This window comes from Pteropus medius, unplaced genomic scaffold, assembly GCF_902729225.1.
Source record: "Pteropus medius unplaced genomic scaffold, Ma_sr-lr_union100, whole genome shotgun sequence".
Classification (NCBI taxonomy): domain Eukaryota; kingdom Metazoa; phylum Chordata; class Mammalia; order Chiroptera; family Pteropodidae; genus Pteropus; species Pteropus medius.
Genome location: NW_024355990.1, coordinates 1,054,202 through 1,069,131, shown reverse-complemented (window position 1 = coordinate 1,069,131; position 14,930 = coordinate 1,054,202). Strand labels below are relative to the sequence as shown.

General features: G+C 66.9%; 1 protein-coding gene across 1 annotated transcript in view; it reads left to right on the top strand.

Moving 5' to 3' along the window:
* The window catches only part of BAHCC1 (BAH domain and coiled-coil containing 1), a 55,163-nt gene extending 41,071 nt beyond the window's left edge, over positions 1 to 14,092 (top strand). The window contains 18 exon segments of the mRNA XM_039859900.1: positions 1,850 to 2,049; positions 2,169 to 2,305; positions 2,669 to 2,797; positions 4,666 to 4,771; positions 5,428 to 5,702; positions 6,443 to 6,621; positions 6,697 to 6,998; positions 7,205 to 7,312; positions 7,361 to 7,428; positions 7,430 to 7,524; positions 7,634 to 7,748; positions 7,845 to 7,920; positions 8,038 to 8,146; positions 8,637 to 8,756; positions 8,944 to 9,120; positions 9,223 to 10,406; positions 11,062 to 11,298; positions 11,739 to 14,092. Of these exon segments, the coding sequence (XP_039715834.1) occupies positions 1,850 to 2,049; positions 2,169 to 2,305; positions 2,669 to 2,797; positions 4,666 to 4,771; positions 5,428 to 5,702; positions 6,443 to 6,621; positions 6,697 to 6,998; positions 7,205 to 7,312; positions 7,361 to 7,428; positions 7,430 to 7,524; positions 7,634 to 7,748; positions 7,845 to 7,920; positions 8,038 to 8,146; positions 8,637 to 8,756; positions 8,944 to 9,120; positions 9,223 to 10,406; positions 11,062 to 11,298; positions 11,739 to 11,945 (3,824 nt within the window). The 3' untranslated portion in view covers positions 11,946 to 14,092.
* The last annotated feature ends 838 nt before the right edge of the window (positions 14,093 to 14,930 follow it).

Here is a 14,930-nt window from a genome sequence, read left to right as displayed (position 1 = left end):
CTGAGCCGGACGAGGAGCGCAGAGGGGGGTGTGCAGACCCAGGGGCCAGCGGGGCCTCCCGCCCCCTCCTCCCTCCAGAGGACTCCCCGAAGTCCCTCCAGGCAGGCAGAGCAGTGGGCTGAGGTCCAGCTGGGGGCCCTGGGAGGTGGGGGTAAGGAGGCGACCAGGTCCAGGAAGGTGGGTGGCCACCGTAGCCCAGGCTGTTTTCTCCCAGCGGCGGCCGGCCCCACCCTCACCGACGGGCCGGCCATCCAGAGCCTTCACTGTCCCCACCAGCAGGCCTCGGCCGAGAGTTGCTTGGCTCGTGCCGCCTGGGCTCCAGTCCAGGCTGCTCAGCGGGATGGGTCGCCCCTGCTCCCAGACTCCTCCTTTGAACTGCCTCACGGCTGAATCCCCCGGCCGTTCCTCTGTCCTGCCCGACCTCCGTGGTAGTCTGTGTCGGTGGACCTGCAACCTGCCTGGGTTATGCCTGCGCCTTTCCAGGCACGGGAGCCTCGCCAGGCCTGGGGTGTGGCCATTACCGTCTCTCCCCACAGCCCTGGGGACCACAGAGCCATACGGCTATTACTTGGGGCCCAGAGCAGACGCCCTCCCCAGACTCATCCTGGGGACTGCGGGGTCTGGACAGGCTCGGTCTGAGGACCGAGCGAGGGGAAGGGAGGCACAGAGGGGCTTCCCTGGGTGGCAAGGACCCCGAGAGGAGGGAGGCCTGCGGACCCGTTCACTGAAATGGGGCTTGCAGCCTCTCCCCCAGCCCAGGGTGCCTGGGACCCCATCTCTGGGCTGAGCGTCCTGTGGCCTCGGCCCAGAACTGCCGTCCCGAGCTTTGAGCTTCCGGCTCAGTGCATTGCTGAGGGCGCCTTCACGGCAGTGGCCGGGCCCCTCGCTCTTGGGGTTGATGTGCATCGTGAGGGGAGGTACTTTGAGAAAGTGCGCTGTCACATGCCCCTTTGAACGCCCCACCCAGTCGCTCGTTTATGTCATTGCGGCTTGCGGCCCCTTGTTCTCTTCATCCACTGTAATGTCACCGCCACTGTTTGATCTGACGATCGAAGTGTCAGACTCGACCCTTTCGTGGGCCGGACGCACCGACGTGGCCTCGTCCCTCTCGGAGCACTTCCTGTGTAACTGCCTGGCTGCCCACACCTCCCCGGCTCCTGGAGTCAGCCATTTCCCCCAGGAGCCTGGTTCCTTTCCTGTGTAGGAACCAGGGGTGTCAGGTGCGCCCGCTGCTGCTGGGGTGTCGCTGTCCCCAGGCCCTCTCGGAGGGCAGAGCCAGCTGTATGTCCTGAGTATCACGGCTGCCCCTTGACACCTCCAGCCCCAGGCTCCCCGTCTGACCCCACAGGGCCCTTTCTTGGCTGTAGCTCCTCTTCAGGACGGCCTGCCGGGGCCCGCCCTCTCCCCCGCCGCTGCCCCCAGCCCCTCCTGGAGGTCGCCCTTGGGTCCTGAGTCTCCGCTCCAGGCTTCCTCGCTGCGTGAACATTGGCCTGGCTCTGACCTTGCTCTAGGCCACCCTTCCCCACCCCACTGGGCTAACACGGCCGGGTTTTCACAATCCCAGGACTGGGCAAGAACGCACGGGCACTTTCTGTTAGAAGCGTGACAGGCACGTGGCTTTCATAAACGGCGGGTCCTGCACCAGGGCTGTGCCACCCCTCCGGCCTGGCCCACAGTGCCAAGGGGGACTTCCCCCCACCCCGCCCCTCCTCCTTGGTCCTCACGTCTCAGGGAGCCAGGCAGCCTCGGTTCTGGGCCATGCTGAGATGCAGGTTGACATCGAGGGTCTCTGAGGGGCAGTGTGTGCCTGCCGGCTATGTGCATACACTGACCCTTGTGTCCCCTACAGAGGAGGAGGATGTGCTAGCCTTCAACCTGCAGCGCCTGGCCACGCTGGCCTCCGCCTGGTCCCTGGTAGAGGCCGCGGACCTGGACAGCTCTGCCTGCCCAGCCCAGCCCCCTGCTGCCGACCCCTGCAAGGTTCCCGCGCTCACCCCCAGAATGCAGATCCTGCAGCGCAAGGACACCTGGACCCCTAAAACCAAACCTGTGAGTGGGGGGCCCTGGTCACCCCACTGCCCAGCATCATGAGCGTCCAGGCGGGCTGCCCACATGCCCGGTGGTGGGGCCCCGGCCGGCTCACAGACCCTGGTGCCCCCGCCTGCCAGGTATGCCCACTGAAAGCCGCCATCGACCGGTTGGACACGCAGGAGGTCGAGATGCGTGTGCAGCTGGCGGAGCTGCAGCGGCGCTACAAGGAGAAGCAGCGGGAGCTGGCCCGCCTGCAGCGCAGGCACGACCACGAGTACGCCGGGGGCGCCCGGGGCGGCGGGCAGGGGCTGGGAGGGGCCGGCCCGCAGTGGGGGTGGCCTCCGTGTAGGGGTGCCTGGCCGAGCTGGGCTCTAGGAGGCGTTGGCCCAGAGAGAATCCAAGCGGAGAGGGAGCGGGGTCCATGGGAGAAGCTTCCGCAGAGCCCTGTCCTGGGGCAGTGGTGGGAGCGAGGTCGAGCCTGAGAGGGGCCTGGGGGCCAGGGCAGAGCGCGAGACGACTGGAACGAGGGGGTGGTGCGGCGGGGACAGGCTCCCCGGGCCAAGACCTGAGAGGCCCTGACCCCCCCTGGGCCCGGGAGCGGGGCGGAAGCCCCTGACCCCCCCTCCTTCGGCGCCAGGAGAGATGAGAGCTCGAGGAGCCCAGCGAGGCGAGGTCCCGGCCGGCCGAGGAAGCGCAAGCACTCGAGCTTGCTGCCCGCCCTGCGTCCGGGGGGCCCGCTCCCCAGGGCCGACGGCAAGAAAGTCAAGTGAGTCCTGGGTGCGAGGCCGCCACGTGGGGCCTCAGGCCGGCGGCACACAGCGGCGGCTGGGCTGTCTGGCCCCCTCCCTGCTCCTCCTGCTGACCCAGCACTGCCCCCCCACCCCCCAGAACTCGGCCCTGGGGCGTGTCCAGCGCAGAGGCCCCTCCCTCCACCCGTAGTCAGCCCCCGGCCCACCCTGGGCTCCTCCCCTCTGGCCCCTGGACCTGAACGCGGCCACACCAGCTCCGCACACCTGGCCGTGCACCCCACACCCCACCGGCGCCCCTGCCGGCCCCCTCGAGCGCAAGGCAGCGTTGCGTAAAAGCCTCTTTATCTGCAGTGTATGAAGCCGTTGGTCACGCTGCGGTGCTGCTCACGGCTGCCGCGCGATGTTATTATCCATTACGCGCCCGCTGCAGTCGTTGGCGCACTCCCGGGCCTGGTATAATTGTCCTTCCCGGCTACAAATTGCCTCTCCCGGCAGGCCCATTTGCATAAATCCTGCGAGCTCCTCCAAACGCGATTGGCGCACGCCTGTGCGCACTGCATCAATCTGATGATTTGGTAATAATAGTTAAATCGGCACTAAATGGTTCCTTCAATTAAGACAGAGGCAAAAAATTAATCTCAGGGCTTTATGTCACAAAACATTAGCAAATGCAGAGAAGGTTACCGGGAGGGAGAGCTCACGTCGGCCGCGGCTGCAGCCCGTGGAGGAGACATGCCATATGGCTGGGGGGCCTCCCCTAGCTGTCCCTCCATCCTGCCCAGGTGTCACCCAGCGGGGGGCCCCGGGGGTCTTCCTTTGAGGACCAGCCAATGCGCAGGAGCCGCTGGCCAGGGTGGGGCCCGCCGAGGCCAGGATTTGGCCCTGTCGGGGTGTCCTGGCAAGGAAGCCTGGTCCTGCCTCTTGCACTGGGGCCACCTAACCCGAAGAGCCAGGCCCTGGCTGGAAGGCTGTGGCCTCAGGACAGGCAAGAAAACCAAGTCCAGGCCCTTCTTCCCCAAGAAGTGGGACTCCCTCCCTCCCCCTCTCCGCCCAGTGTGGGGCCCAAGCAGGAAGTGGGAGGGCTGGGGTCCAGGGGCCAAGCATGGCTGTAGGCCGGCTTCCTGCCCACCCTACGCTCTGGGCAGGAAAGTAAAAGGTGGCGACAGGCCACACAAGGCCCAGGCCAGGCCAGGGCCCTCGGCCTCCATCTGTTGACTCATTCCATGTGGGTGGGGGAGGGGGCAGGTGAGTGGCCCAGCCCCCGCCTGGCGAACAAAAGGCAGCCAAGCTCCCAGCCTCATACCTGTGGGGCATCATCTGGGTGATGGGCAGTGGGGTACAGGGTCCCTTCCCTCAGGACCCACAGTTGAGGGCAGAGGATGAAGCTCAGGGGCCTGGGCCCAGCAGTGGGAGTCCCTGGGGGCCAGGAGGCACAGCCTGGGCACGAGTTTCTCTGTCCACTGCCCCCATCCTTCGGGGTGTAGTGGAGATGCTGAGAGAGGACCCCATTTCCAGCACTCACCGCAGGCCTTACTCGGCCTTGCCGGGAGGCACAATGGTCATGGTACCTACTTTCCTGCTGGGAACACCGAGGCCATGGCCCCGGTCACACAGTGGCCCAGCTGGTTGCAGAGCCCTGGCCCCTGAGCCCTGGGCTGCCCCTCCCTAGCCAGTGGGCGGGGAGCTGGCCGGAAGGTGGGGGCCCGGGGACCCTGCTCCCATCTCCCAGCCGCCCCGTGTGCCCCAGGAGCCTCGGCCAGGAGAGATGGGGCGCGGTGGCCTCCCAGACTCACGGCGGCACCACAGGGACTGTCAGGGGGTCGGGGCCCAGGGGCCCAGCCGTGCCTGCATCTGGCCTGTGCCCACCTCCCACCTGTGTCCCCAGGGCGGTGCGGTCCAGCCTGAGCCTGCTGTGCGCCGAGCTGCGGGGCGGCGAGGCGCCCGCGAAGAAGCGGAGCCGGCTAGAGAAGGGAGTCCACGTGGGCTCCGCGGTGAGTCCCCGCCGGCCCCCACCCCGCCCGCCCCCCACCCCCGCTCGGTGCAGGCGGCTCTGCAGTGAACCCCTGCCAGCCCCTCCTCCACTCGGTGCAGGGGGCAGGTGACCGGCCACACGTGGCAGGCCGGCCCTAAGCCAGTGCCCAGCTGGGGTCCCAGTGTCCAGATGAGCAGACCAGGGCCAGGCCAGCATCAGGTCCCCCCTGAGACCTGCAGGGTGACTCGGCTGGCTGGGGTCCAGCGGGAGAGGAATGCAGGGGTACGGTGATCACAGAAAGACTTGCAGGGGTGAGAGCCCACGCGGCCACCGTGTCAGCTGCATACCTGGTGTGGGGGTGGCAGGTGAGGGCATCGGCCCCTCCCCTGGATGGCCCCTCCACAGGAGCCAGCATCCTCTTCCTCCTCGGGCCACAGGCACCTCCTGCCCACTCTATTCCAGGGCCCCGGGAGGGACAGGTGCGAGGTAGATCTGAGCATTGTCACTTTGCCCATCCCTCCCAGAGGAGGGGGTGGCCTCCCTGCCCCCGGCCTGAGTAGGATGGGCAGTCTGGGGGGTGGGGGACGGCCCCTCAGGAGGGCAAGGCCGGGGCAAGTGCCCCGTTCATGCCTTGGGTGGGGCTCAGTGAGTGCCGCTGCTGCCTGCTGTTCGCAGAAGGTTCGGTGCAAGAAGAGCCGGGGCCAGAGTGAGCTGGCGTCCCCAGTGGCCCACAAGGTGGCCCAGCTGAAGCCAAAGGGTAAGAGCAAGGGGCTGCCCGCCGGCCTCAGCCCGTTCCCGGGGGGGCGTGTCCGGAAGAAGCTATCCCGAGCCAAGAGCACCAAGGCGTCTGGGGCGGCCGGGCACCCACAGCCTGACAGCGAAGACGGCGGCAGGGAGACGCCCAGGTTCCCGGCTCAGCCGGCCACGGCCGCAGCACACGAGGCAGGCAAGTCGGTGGCCTGAGCAGCACAGTCAGGACCGCTGGGCCACGGTCACTGGGGGCCGGGGGAGAGGGCAGGCAGGGGCTGGGACAGCCACCAGGGAGGCCCTCTGGCTGGTGCAGGCTGGAGAAAGAGACCCCACTCCTGGCAGAGCGCAGCTGCTCCTGTGCCCCACCCCCACGCAGGGCCAAGGGGAGGAAAGAGGGGCCTGCTGGACACGTCCGGGAAAGGGGGCTAAAAATAGCCCTTTTGCCTGCTTCAGCCTCCCTTCCTGCAACGTCCGGCCAGGCTGACCCGCAGGGGTTATCTGGCCCCCAGCAAACACATCCAGAAATGGGAGCCTGGACAAATAGACACTTCCTCCCACCGGCCCTGGCCCCCTCCCCCAGGTCTCGTCTGAGCAGGAACGGAGGGAGAAGGCGAAGCAAGCGAGAAGCAGGGGGGACCCTGCAGGGCCGGAGCGGGAGGGGGCCGCCCTGGGGAGGGGCTCCCTGCCCAGGGCATGAGAAGGGGAAGCGGGGCGGGAAGGGGAGGTCAGACAGGCTCACCGCTCCCAGTCCCGGGCGGACACCCTCACCTGGACATCTGGCCCAGGTGCCCGGTCCCCAAAGCAGCCTGGGGAGGACAGTGACGGGGCTCCACTCACAGCCCCCCAACATAGCCACACACACTCGAATGATCAGTTTCTCTGACCTCACTCCAAATGGCGCTGCTGTGACGCCCGGGTCATCTGGCTCCCCCCCAGGCAGTGGCTATGACAGCGAGAACTGCGAGGGTCCCTTGGGGACAGAGGCAACCCCCAAGGAGCCTGGGCTGGCACTGCATGCTGGGGCCGGCGTGGCCGTGCTGGGGCCCTCACCCTCTTCCGTGGTCAAGATGGAGGCCAACCAGAAGGCCAAGAAGAAGAAGGAGCGGCAGAGCTTGCTAGGTAGGCGGGCGGCAGGGGCAGCTGCGGCAGCATGGCGGCCAGGACCCCTGCAACGGCCGCCGCTCCCCCCCACAGGGGCCTGCCGCCTGTCCAGCCCAGAGAGCGAGGTCAAGATCAAAAGGCGGACGGTGAAGGCCAAGGGGAGCACCAAGCTGGAGCAGGCCCCGGGGCGCAGGCCCCCCGGAGCTCCAGGCAAGAAGAAAGCCAAGGGCAAGGCCAACGGCGGCCTTCGGGCAGAGCCAGGGGCCACCCCGGGCAGGGACGCCCTCTTCAGCCCCGCCCGGGCCTTCACCTGCCGGGAGGAGGGCAGCAGACTGGCCAGCGAGCGCCTCAAGAGAGCCACACGCAAGAGCACGATGCTGCAACCAGGACTGCGGGTGAGGGCCAGCAGCCCCCTCCAGCAGCGGGCACTTCGGGGTCATTAGTCGCCCAGGGCCAGTGGGGACCCAGGAGTCCTGGGCCCAGTGCAGTAGGTGCCACCGAGACAGGCCTCCGGGGCCCTCACTGCTTCCCGGCGCCCGGGTCAGCCGCGGGTGGGGAGGCCGGTGCCACCCTCGCCACTGTCCCTTTCCACCACCCGCAGCGGAAGAACGGGGCCCTGTCCATTGCCCTGTCACCCCGCAACGCCAAGGCCATCCTGGGGAAGGGCAGGAAGGCGGGCAGGATGACAAGCAAGGCGGCCGGCAAGCAGGTAGCATCCCCACCCCACCCTGCCCCTGGAGCCCCCCCGTCCCCCCAGGGAGCTGACCCTCTGGCCCCCCAGGGCAAGGCCATGTGAGCCGGGTTGCTGGAGAGCCACGTGAGTGACCCACTTTGAGTTTGATGACAGCAGCAGCTTCTCTGAGGACGAGGAGGGGGAGGAGGCTGGCGGTCCCCTGAGCGCTGAGCAGAGCGCAGCTCTGGGTGAGCAGTGGGTGGGGCCGGGCGCCTGGGGAGGGGGGGGAAGAGCGGGGGCGGGGCAGGCACCTGGGGAGCCGTGGGGTGGGCTGCTGCTGACTGCCCTGTCCCCCAGCGCGCTCGTGCACCATCCACAAGGAGGACCTGCAGGACGGGCTGCCCGTGCTCATCCCCAAGGAGGACAGTCTGCTGTATGCGGGCAGCGTCAGGACCCTGCAGCCCCCCGACATGTGAGGCCAGGCTGCGGGCACGGAGGGACGCGCCGTGGCGGGCTGTGGCTGTGGGCCACAGGCTGGTCTCACGCCCCCATCCCCTGTGCCCCTCAGCTACAGCATCGTCATCCAGGGTGAGAGAGGCAACCGGCAGAGGGTCTACTCACTGGAGCAGCTGCTGCAGGAGGCGGTGAGGGACAGTGCCTGGCCCTGAGCCCCGGGGAGGTGGGCCTGGCTGCACCCCGTTCCTCCAGGGTGCCCCCCCCCGCCCTGCCCGCTCATGCTCCCACCCTGGCTGTTCCCACAGGTGCTTGACGTTCAGCCGCAGTCCAGCCGGTACCTGCCGCCTGGCACAAGGGTCTGTGCCTACTGGAGCCAGAAGTCCCGTTGCCTGTATCCAGGGAACGTGGTCAGAGGTGAGCCACGCCCAAGGCCCCCAGTGGGGCTGGCCAGCCCTTGCCCTCAGGGGAAGGGGCACAGCCCTGGTCCTGGAGGTCATGAGCTGGTCACATGGGCACCAGCTCCCCTGGGGTGAATCCTGTCCCCCCCCGCTTGCCCCAGGCAGGGGATGTGGGGCCCCTGGGCTCTGACAGGCGGGGAGGGGGGACGGGTGCAAGGCCTCCAGGTGGGCCTCAGCCAGATGTGCATCTGCGCACACGTGTGTGGGGAGGAGCCGGCCCTGCATCCCGTGTGTGCCCCGGGGTGGGGGTGATGGATGGCCATAATATTGCGGCTGTAGCTGCACTGCGGGAGGCGGAGGGCCCTGTGGCAGCTCCAAGGTCGAATACGATCACAGAGCAGATCGTCCTAGTGTCATTTGTCAGGCACCCCCCCCCAGGAGCCCCTCCTGTCAGGCAGAGGGGCCCTGAGTGCAGGGCTGCAGGCTCAGGGGGGCCCCGTCCCCAGGCGCCTCCAGTGACGAGGAGGAGGATCTGGACTCCGTGGTGGTGGAGTTTGACGACGGGGACACTGGCCACATCGCCGTCTCCAACATCAGGCTGCTGCCTCCGGACTTCAAGATCCAGTGTGAGCGGGGGTGGGATGGGGGGCTGGGCCCTTCCTCTCTCCTTTCCTCCCCCTTCCCCTCCTGGCCCGTCAGCCCCTGGCCCAGCCCGGCGGGCCTCTGCTGGGTGCAGGCGGGCTCCCCAGGAAAAGGCAGGAGGAGGCGGTCACCCCGGCAGCACAGCACTGAGGCCACTCGTCCACTCTGCAGGCACAGAGCCCTCGCCGGCCCTGCTGGTGTCCAGCAGCTGCCGGAGGACCAAGAAAGCTTCCTGCGAGGCACCCCCACCCAGTGAGCCCACCGCCCCCAGCCTGCCCCCCAAAGTGCACGACAGCCCCGAAGCCTCGAAGACCCCTGGGAAGAAATCCGTCAGCAAAGACAAAGCCGGTACTCAAGGGACCTCGAGAACCGGGTGCGGAGGCACCCTGGGGGTGAGGGGCCGCGAGGGGCCCAGGTAGCATCTCTGACTCTACCTGGCCGCTCCCCCAGGCAAAGCGGAGCTCCTCACCTCAGGTGCCAAGCCCCCCTCGGGGGCCTCAGACTACTTCCTGGGCCGCCGGGGCAGCCCGCTGCTGAGCTGGTCGGCGGTGGCACAGACGAAGCGGAAGGCCGTGGCGGCGACGGCAGGCGGCAAGGGGCCCGGCGTGCTGCAGAGCCTCTTCCAGCTCAACGGCAGCACCAAGAAGCTGCGGGCCCGCGAGGCGCTGTTCCCCGTGCACAGCGCGGCCGCGCCCGTGTTCGGCAACGGCTTCCGCGCCGACTCCTTCAGCAGCCTGGCCAGCTCGTACGCGCCCTTCGTCGGCGGGGCCAGCCCGGGCCTGCCGGGGGGCGCCCACAAGCTGCTTCGGGCCAAGAAGGCCGAGCGAGCGGAGGCGGAGAAGGGCGGGCGGCGGCGGGCGGGCGGCGAGTTCCTGGTCAAGCTGGACCACGAGGGAGTGACCTCCCCGAAGAACAAGAACTGCAAGGCGCTGCTCGCGGGCGACAAGGACCTGGGGCCCAAGCTGGGACGCCCCCTGCCCAGCCCCAGCTACGCGCACCCGGCCCTCATGGGCAAAGACAGGAAGGGGCGGGCGCCTGTCCACCCACTGCCCATGGGGCTGGCGCTGCGTAAGTTTGCGGGCCAGGCTGAGTACCCGCTGCCCTGTGACAGTGACTGCCACAGCTCCTACTCAGACGAGGAGGAGGTCGGGCCCGGGCTGGCCCCCGGAGTGCCCTCCCGCTTCCTGGCCCGCCTGTCTGTGTCCTCCTCGTCCTCCGGCTCGTCCACCTCCTCCTCCTCGGGCTCCTTGTCCACGTCCAGTCTCTGCTCCTCCGACGACGACGGCTCGACCTACAGCTCGGACGACGAGGACCGGGCGCTGCTGCTCCAGACCTGCCTCACCCACCCCGTGCCCACCCTGCTGGCCCAGCCCGAGGCCCTGCGCTCCAAGGGAAGCGGCCCCCACACACACGCCCAGCGCTGCTTCCTGTCCAGGGCCGCTGTGGCCGGCGGGGCTGCGGGCACGGGCCCCAGCGGCGGCAAGTCCAAGCTCAAGCGCAAGGAGGCCCTGAGCTTCAACAAAGCCAAAGAGGTTTCGCGGAGGCAGCGGCTGCCGTCCGTGGAGAACCGGCCAAAGATCTCTGCCTTCCTGCCCGCCCGGCAGCTCTGGAAGTGGTCAGGGAGCCCCACGCAGGTGAGTGGGCGGCGGGCGGCCAAGCGAGGATCCCAGTGCCCCAGGAGACTGGCCCCTGCTCCCGCCTCCTCTCCCTCCCTCCCTCCGTCCCTCCCTTTTGGAATTACTCTGTTCAATGTCCACAAAAAACTGGGAAACTCCAGGGAAGGACGAGGCGCCCACCATGATCCAACGATGCAGGGCCACCGTCCGGGTCCTAGCCTGTGCGGTGTGGTCACGGACGCGAGTGCACCACGGCAGGTGGATCCCCTGCACCTGGCTTCTCACTGCCACGCGGGAGGGTCCACGTGGCTGCACAACACAGCGGTCCCATGGACGCAGACGCGTCTCTGCGTGGACGGCCTGCGGTGGACACGTGGTGGTTCACGCTTTCGGCCTTCTGCACCGCAGTGAACATCTCACGGGTGTCCGGCCTCCCTGCCCTCAAAGCCAACGCTCCTTTAGAGCCGCTTACGATGACGTCATGGCCGCCGTGCAGGGCCGACCGCCCTGGACCTGCCCTGTCTTACCCGCTAGGTGCCCCCCGCCCACTCGCCCGCACTCAAGACCATCCTCTGCCATTGTCCCCCGCGCACCTCCCCCACCGCCCCGGCCGAGGCCCCCGAGGCCCGCGGGCCCCCTCAGCGCGCCTCTGCCCTGCTTGTCCCCGCTGCAGAGGCGCGGCATGAAGGGGAAGGCCAGGAAGCTGTTCTACAAGGCCATCGTCCGGGGCAAGGAGACGCTGCGCGTGGGCGACTGCGCCGTCTTCCTGTCGGCCGGCCGCCCCAACCTGCCCTACATCGGCCGCATCGAGAACCTGTGGGAGTCCTGGGGCAGCAACATGGTGGTGAAGGTCAAGTGGTTCTACCACCCCGAGGAGACCAAGCTGGGGAAGCGGCAGAGCGACGGGAAGGTGGGGGCCCGGGGTGCTGGGGGACCTAGGGGTGGGGCCTGGGGCTGGGGGGGCAGCAGCCGGAACAAGGAGACCAGTCCTCTGGGAAAGCCCGCCTCCCCCACGCCGCAAGACCCCCCCGCCCGAGGTGCGGCCGGCCCAGGAAGCCGCCCGGAGGGCCCCGGCCGCGGCGCCCCGGGCTTCTCCCCGGCTGCGTCTCCATGGCTCTCTGTGAAAGGGGTCATGGTTTTGCCTTACGGGGGGCCGTGACCGCGCATCCCCGCATTGTCCCGCGGCCTCCCCAAGAAGAATCCACGTTTGCAGTGCGTTTCCACAGCTCTGCGGCGTCGGGCGTCGGGGTCCGGGGCCCATCCGAGGGGCGGCCCGGGTTTGGGGGGCGGGGCGCGCGGGCCGAGGCCGCCCCCGACGCCGAGCGCCCCGCCCCCTCCCCGCCCTCGCAGAACGCGCTGTACCAGTCGTGCCACGAGGACGAGAACGACGTGCAGACCATCTCCCACAAGTGCCAGGTCGTGGGGCGCGAGCAGTACGAGCAGATGACGCGGAGCCGCAAGTGCCAGGACCGGCGGGACCTCTACTACCTGGCGGGCACCTACGACCCCGCCACGGGGCGCCTGGTGACGGCCGACGGCGTGCCCATCCTGTGCTGAGCCTGCGCCCGCCCGGCAGTGCCGGGGCGCGGGCGCTGGAGCCGGGGAGATGCTCCGCCCGGCCCGGCCGCCGAGATGCGGGGCAGGTGGCGCCGCCCCGCCCCGCCCCGCCCCGCCGAGCGGGAGGAGGGGCGAGTGAGCGAACACGCAGCCCGCGGGGCAGGGTCCAGGCGTTCCTGTCGCTTTCCCTGGAAAGCGAGGTCCTGGACGTGGAGAGCCCGTCCTGCCCCCGCCAGGGCCCCGCCGCCCGCTCTGTTTCCCCGCACCGCACCGGCAGTTCACGAGAGATTAGAATCCAAGCCATATTTTCCCTAGTACCTCCGACTGTCTCCCACCAGGGAAAGCAGAAATCAGGTGTGTTGTCTATTTATTTCTCTGTGTAAATATTGTATTTCTGCGGGGAAGTTTTATGGAAAAAAAAGTGGAAAAGGATTTCTTTTCCCACGTGCGTGACAAGGGTGTATGTGTGTGTGCGTGCGAGGGCGCGCGTGTGTGCGTGTGTTTGTGTAGGGATTTCGTTCTGGGGAGTTTTCTTTGAAAATGCACTGTTTTCTCAGCCTAGCTGAGTTCCGACGGGGGCGTCTGTGATGACAAGGCAGCGGGCGGCCAGGGGCCACAGGAGGGGCCGGCCAGGACCCTGGGTTACTCCCGCTGCTCTCTTGGGGGACTGTGTAAGATGGAAGTCACACTCGAGTTTATTTCCTTTGAATCCATCTCCTGGGAAACAAAGGTATCGGGAGGAGGATTGGACGATGAGGGTCCCTCGGGGAGAGGGGACTGCAGAGGCTGAAATGAAAACCAGGGCCCCGGCCCGGGAGTGTGACGCAGCCATATGTATCTTACCTCTGTTTAAAACAAAACGAAAATGAACAAATATTTTAAAGTATTGATACGAAAAAGTGATGTTTTGATTTTATGTCTCGAATATTACAAGCTATTTCTGACTTTCCTCTGTCTGGCCTCCGCTCAGAGCAGGGAAAGGACCAGCCCCACCAACATGTGTTGGGGCTTCTGGGCCTTTTCTGCGGCCACTTGGCAGGGCCGATGGCCTGGCGGCTGGTGCTTGGGGTAAGAACAGAGGTCCGTCCTGCCCACAGCCGGGCCCCGAGTGCAGGGAGCACCTGCAGGGGCTGTTCGCCCGTCTGCCCAGCACCCGGGGCACCACGGTGCCAGGCAGCTGTCCCAGGCCCTTAGGGCTCCAGTAAATTCAGAGAACTCGTCACCTCTTCACTTCTCCCGAGGCCAGGGGACAGAGAGGGCAAGCTAGACCTGTGACCCAATGGCCTTGTCCCCAACAGGCACTAAGGGCCAGGTGCTCCCCGTGTCCCACCCCACAGAGGGTTCCTGGCCCTCCAGGAGCCCAGGAAAACCCCCTAGTTTGCCACTGCTCCTTAGGATGAGCTCTCGTGTGACCCACAGTCACAGTCCAAACGATGTTGGCAGGTGCCTGGCACCCCAACCCCAGCCCCTCTCGGCCCCCGTTTCTTTCCAAGCAGGAAGCCATCGCAGCCCTGCCTGGGGGGGGGCGCCGTTCCTCCCACTCCTGGTGGCAGCAAGGGATGTGCAGGGACTTGGAGGGGGTCCCCTGCACCCCAGCTTACCTCTCCCGCCCGACTCTCCCTTTGTCTTGGCACGAGTGCAATATTTCATTCCTGGCGGTCGTCTGGGGAGACAGCGGCCGAGGTCCTGCTCGCGGCTGGGGACGCAGAGGAAGATGCTGATGGAGGAGGCCAGGCCAGCAGCCAAGTGGGGACAGTGGGGACAGCCCGGTCTCGGAAACTGGAGTCTAAGGCTGTTTGCAACCCCAGGCACCGGGCCGTGAGCGCGAAGGAGCGAGCACCCTCTCCTCGGCCCTCTTCCCGATCCCTTTTCCTCTTCTGCCGGGTTTTCCGTCCTTAGCTCCCCCTCCCTCTCCCTCTGTGTGCGTGGGGTGCCCCCCCCCCCGCCGGCTACCCCTGGCAGAAGCACGGCTATTGTAAATGTGTAAACTAAGAGGAGGGTTGGGGTTTTTTTCAATGTAAACACTAAAAACAAACACAGAAAACACAAATGTTTTATGAACAGCAAACTCTATGTAAAGGCATTTTAGTATTAAATTTTTTATTGATAACTTGCTTAAGAATAAATATATGAACTATTGTACAGGTGTTCAGTGGTCCAGAACCCTAACTGCCTCGGTGGCTGTGTGTGCGTCACCCAGTAATTCCCAGAGGCCTCGGGCTGGGCGTCCCCGCAGACGCCTGGGACTGGGGCATCCGGGCCAGGCCTACCCCACACTGGCCAGAGCAGAGCCCCTCAGGGACATGTGACCAGGACGGATTGGGGGTAGACTTGGCCTTCGAGACACCCCTTCCCCAGGATGAGAGTCCCCTTCCTTATAGGTCTCACTTGTGTGGGACAGATGTCCAGCCTGAACCAGTCTGTGTGGCTGGGGCAGGCACCTCTGCAGGAGAGGAGGGAGGGGTCGACCCCCACAGGGCACAGGCACAAGAGGAAGGCTGGTCCCCAAAGCGCTGTGGCCCCGGGGACCAGTCTGCAGACCAGACAGCAGATGCCCTCAGCAAGGAAGCAGGAGTTAGTTCATTCGACTAACACTTTCTCCACTGACGTCTGTGCAGGGGTAAAAAGTAAACAACACTCCTGATCGTTAAATGGGGGACTGTCTCCCCAAGGTCGGGGGCTTCAGGAAAGGGGGTACATCTGGAGAGCTGGGGTGCCGCCGCAGTCAGGGAGAGCCACGCCCGGCGAGGCTGCAGGCTGGGGGCTTTCCGGAAGCCTGTCTCTTAGCCGGGAGACCAGCCATTTCACGCCACCTCCAGGGCACTTGTGGACCCCCGGGAGGGGACCCCAGGTCAGATCAGGTATGCAGGGGCAAGGTCAGCATGGAAAGTGGGGCTACGACCCAGACACGAACCCCCGTCAGGTGCGTGAGGAGCTGGGGGCCATCGGCACCTGCGTGCACGCTACGCCCCACACACGCACGCT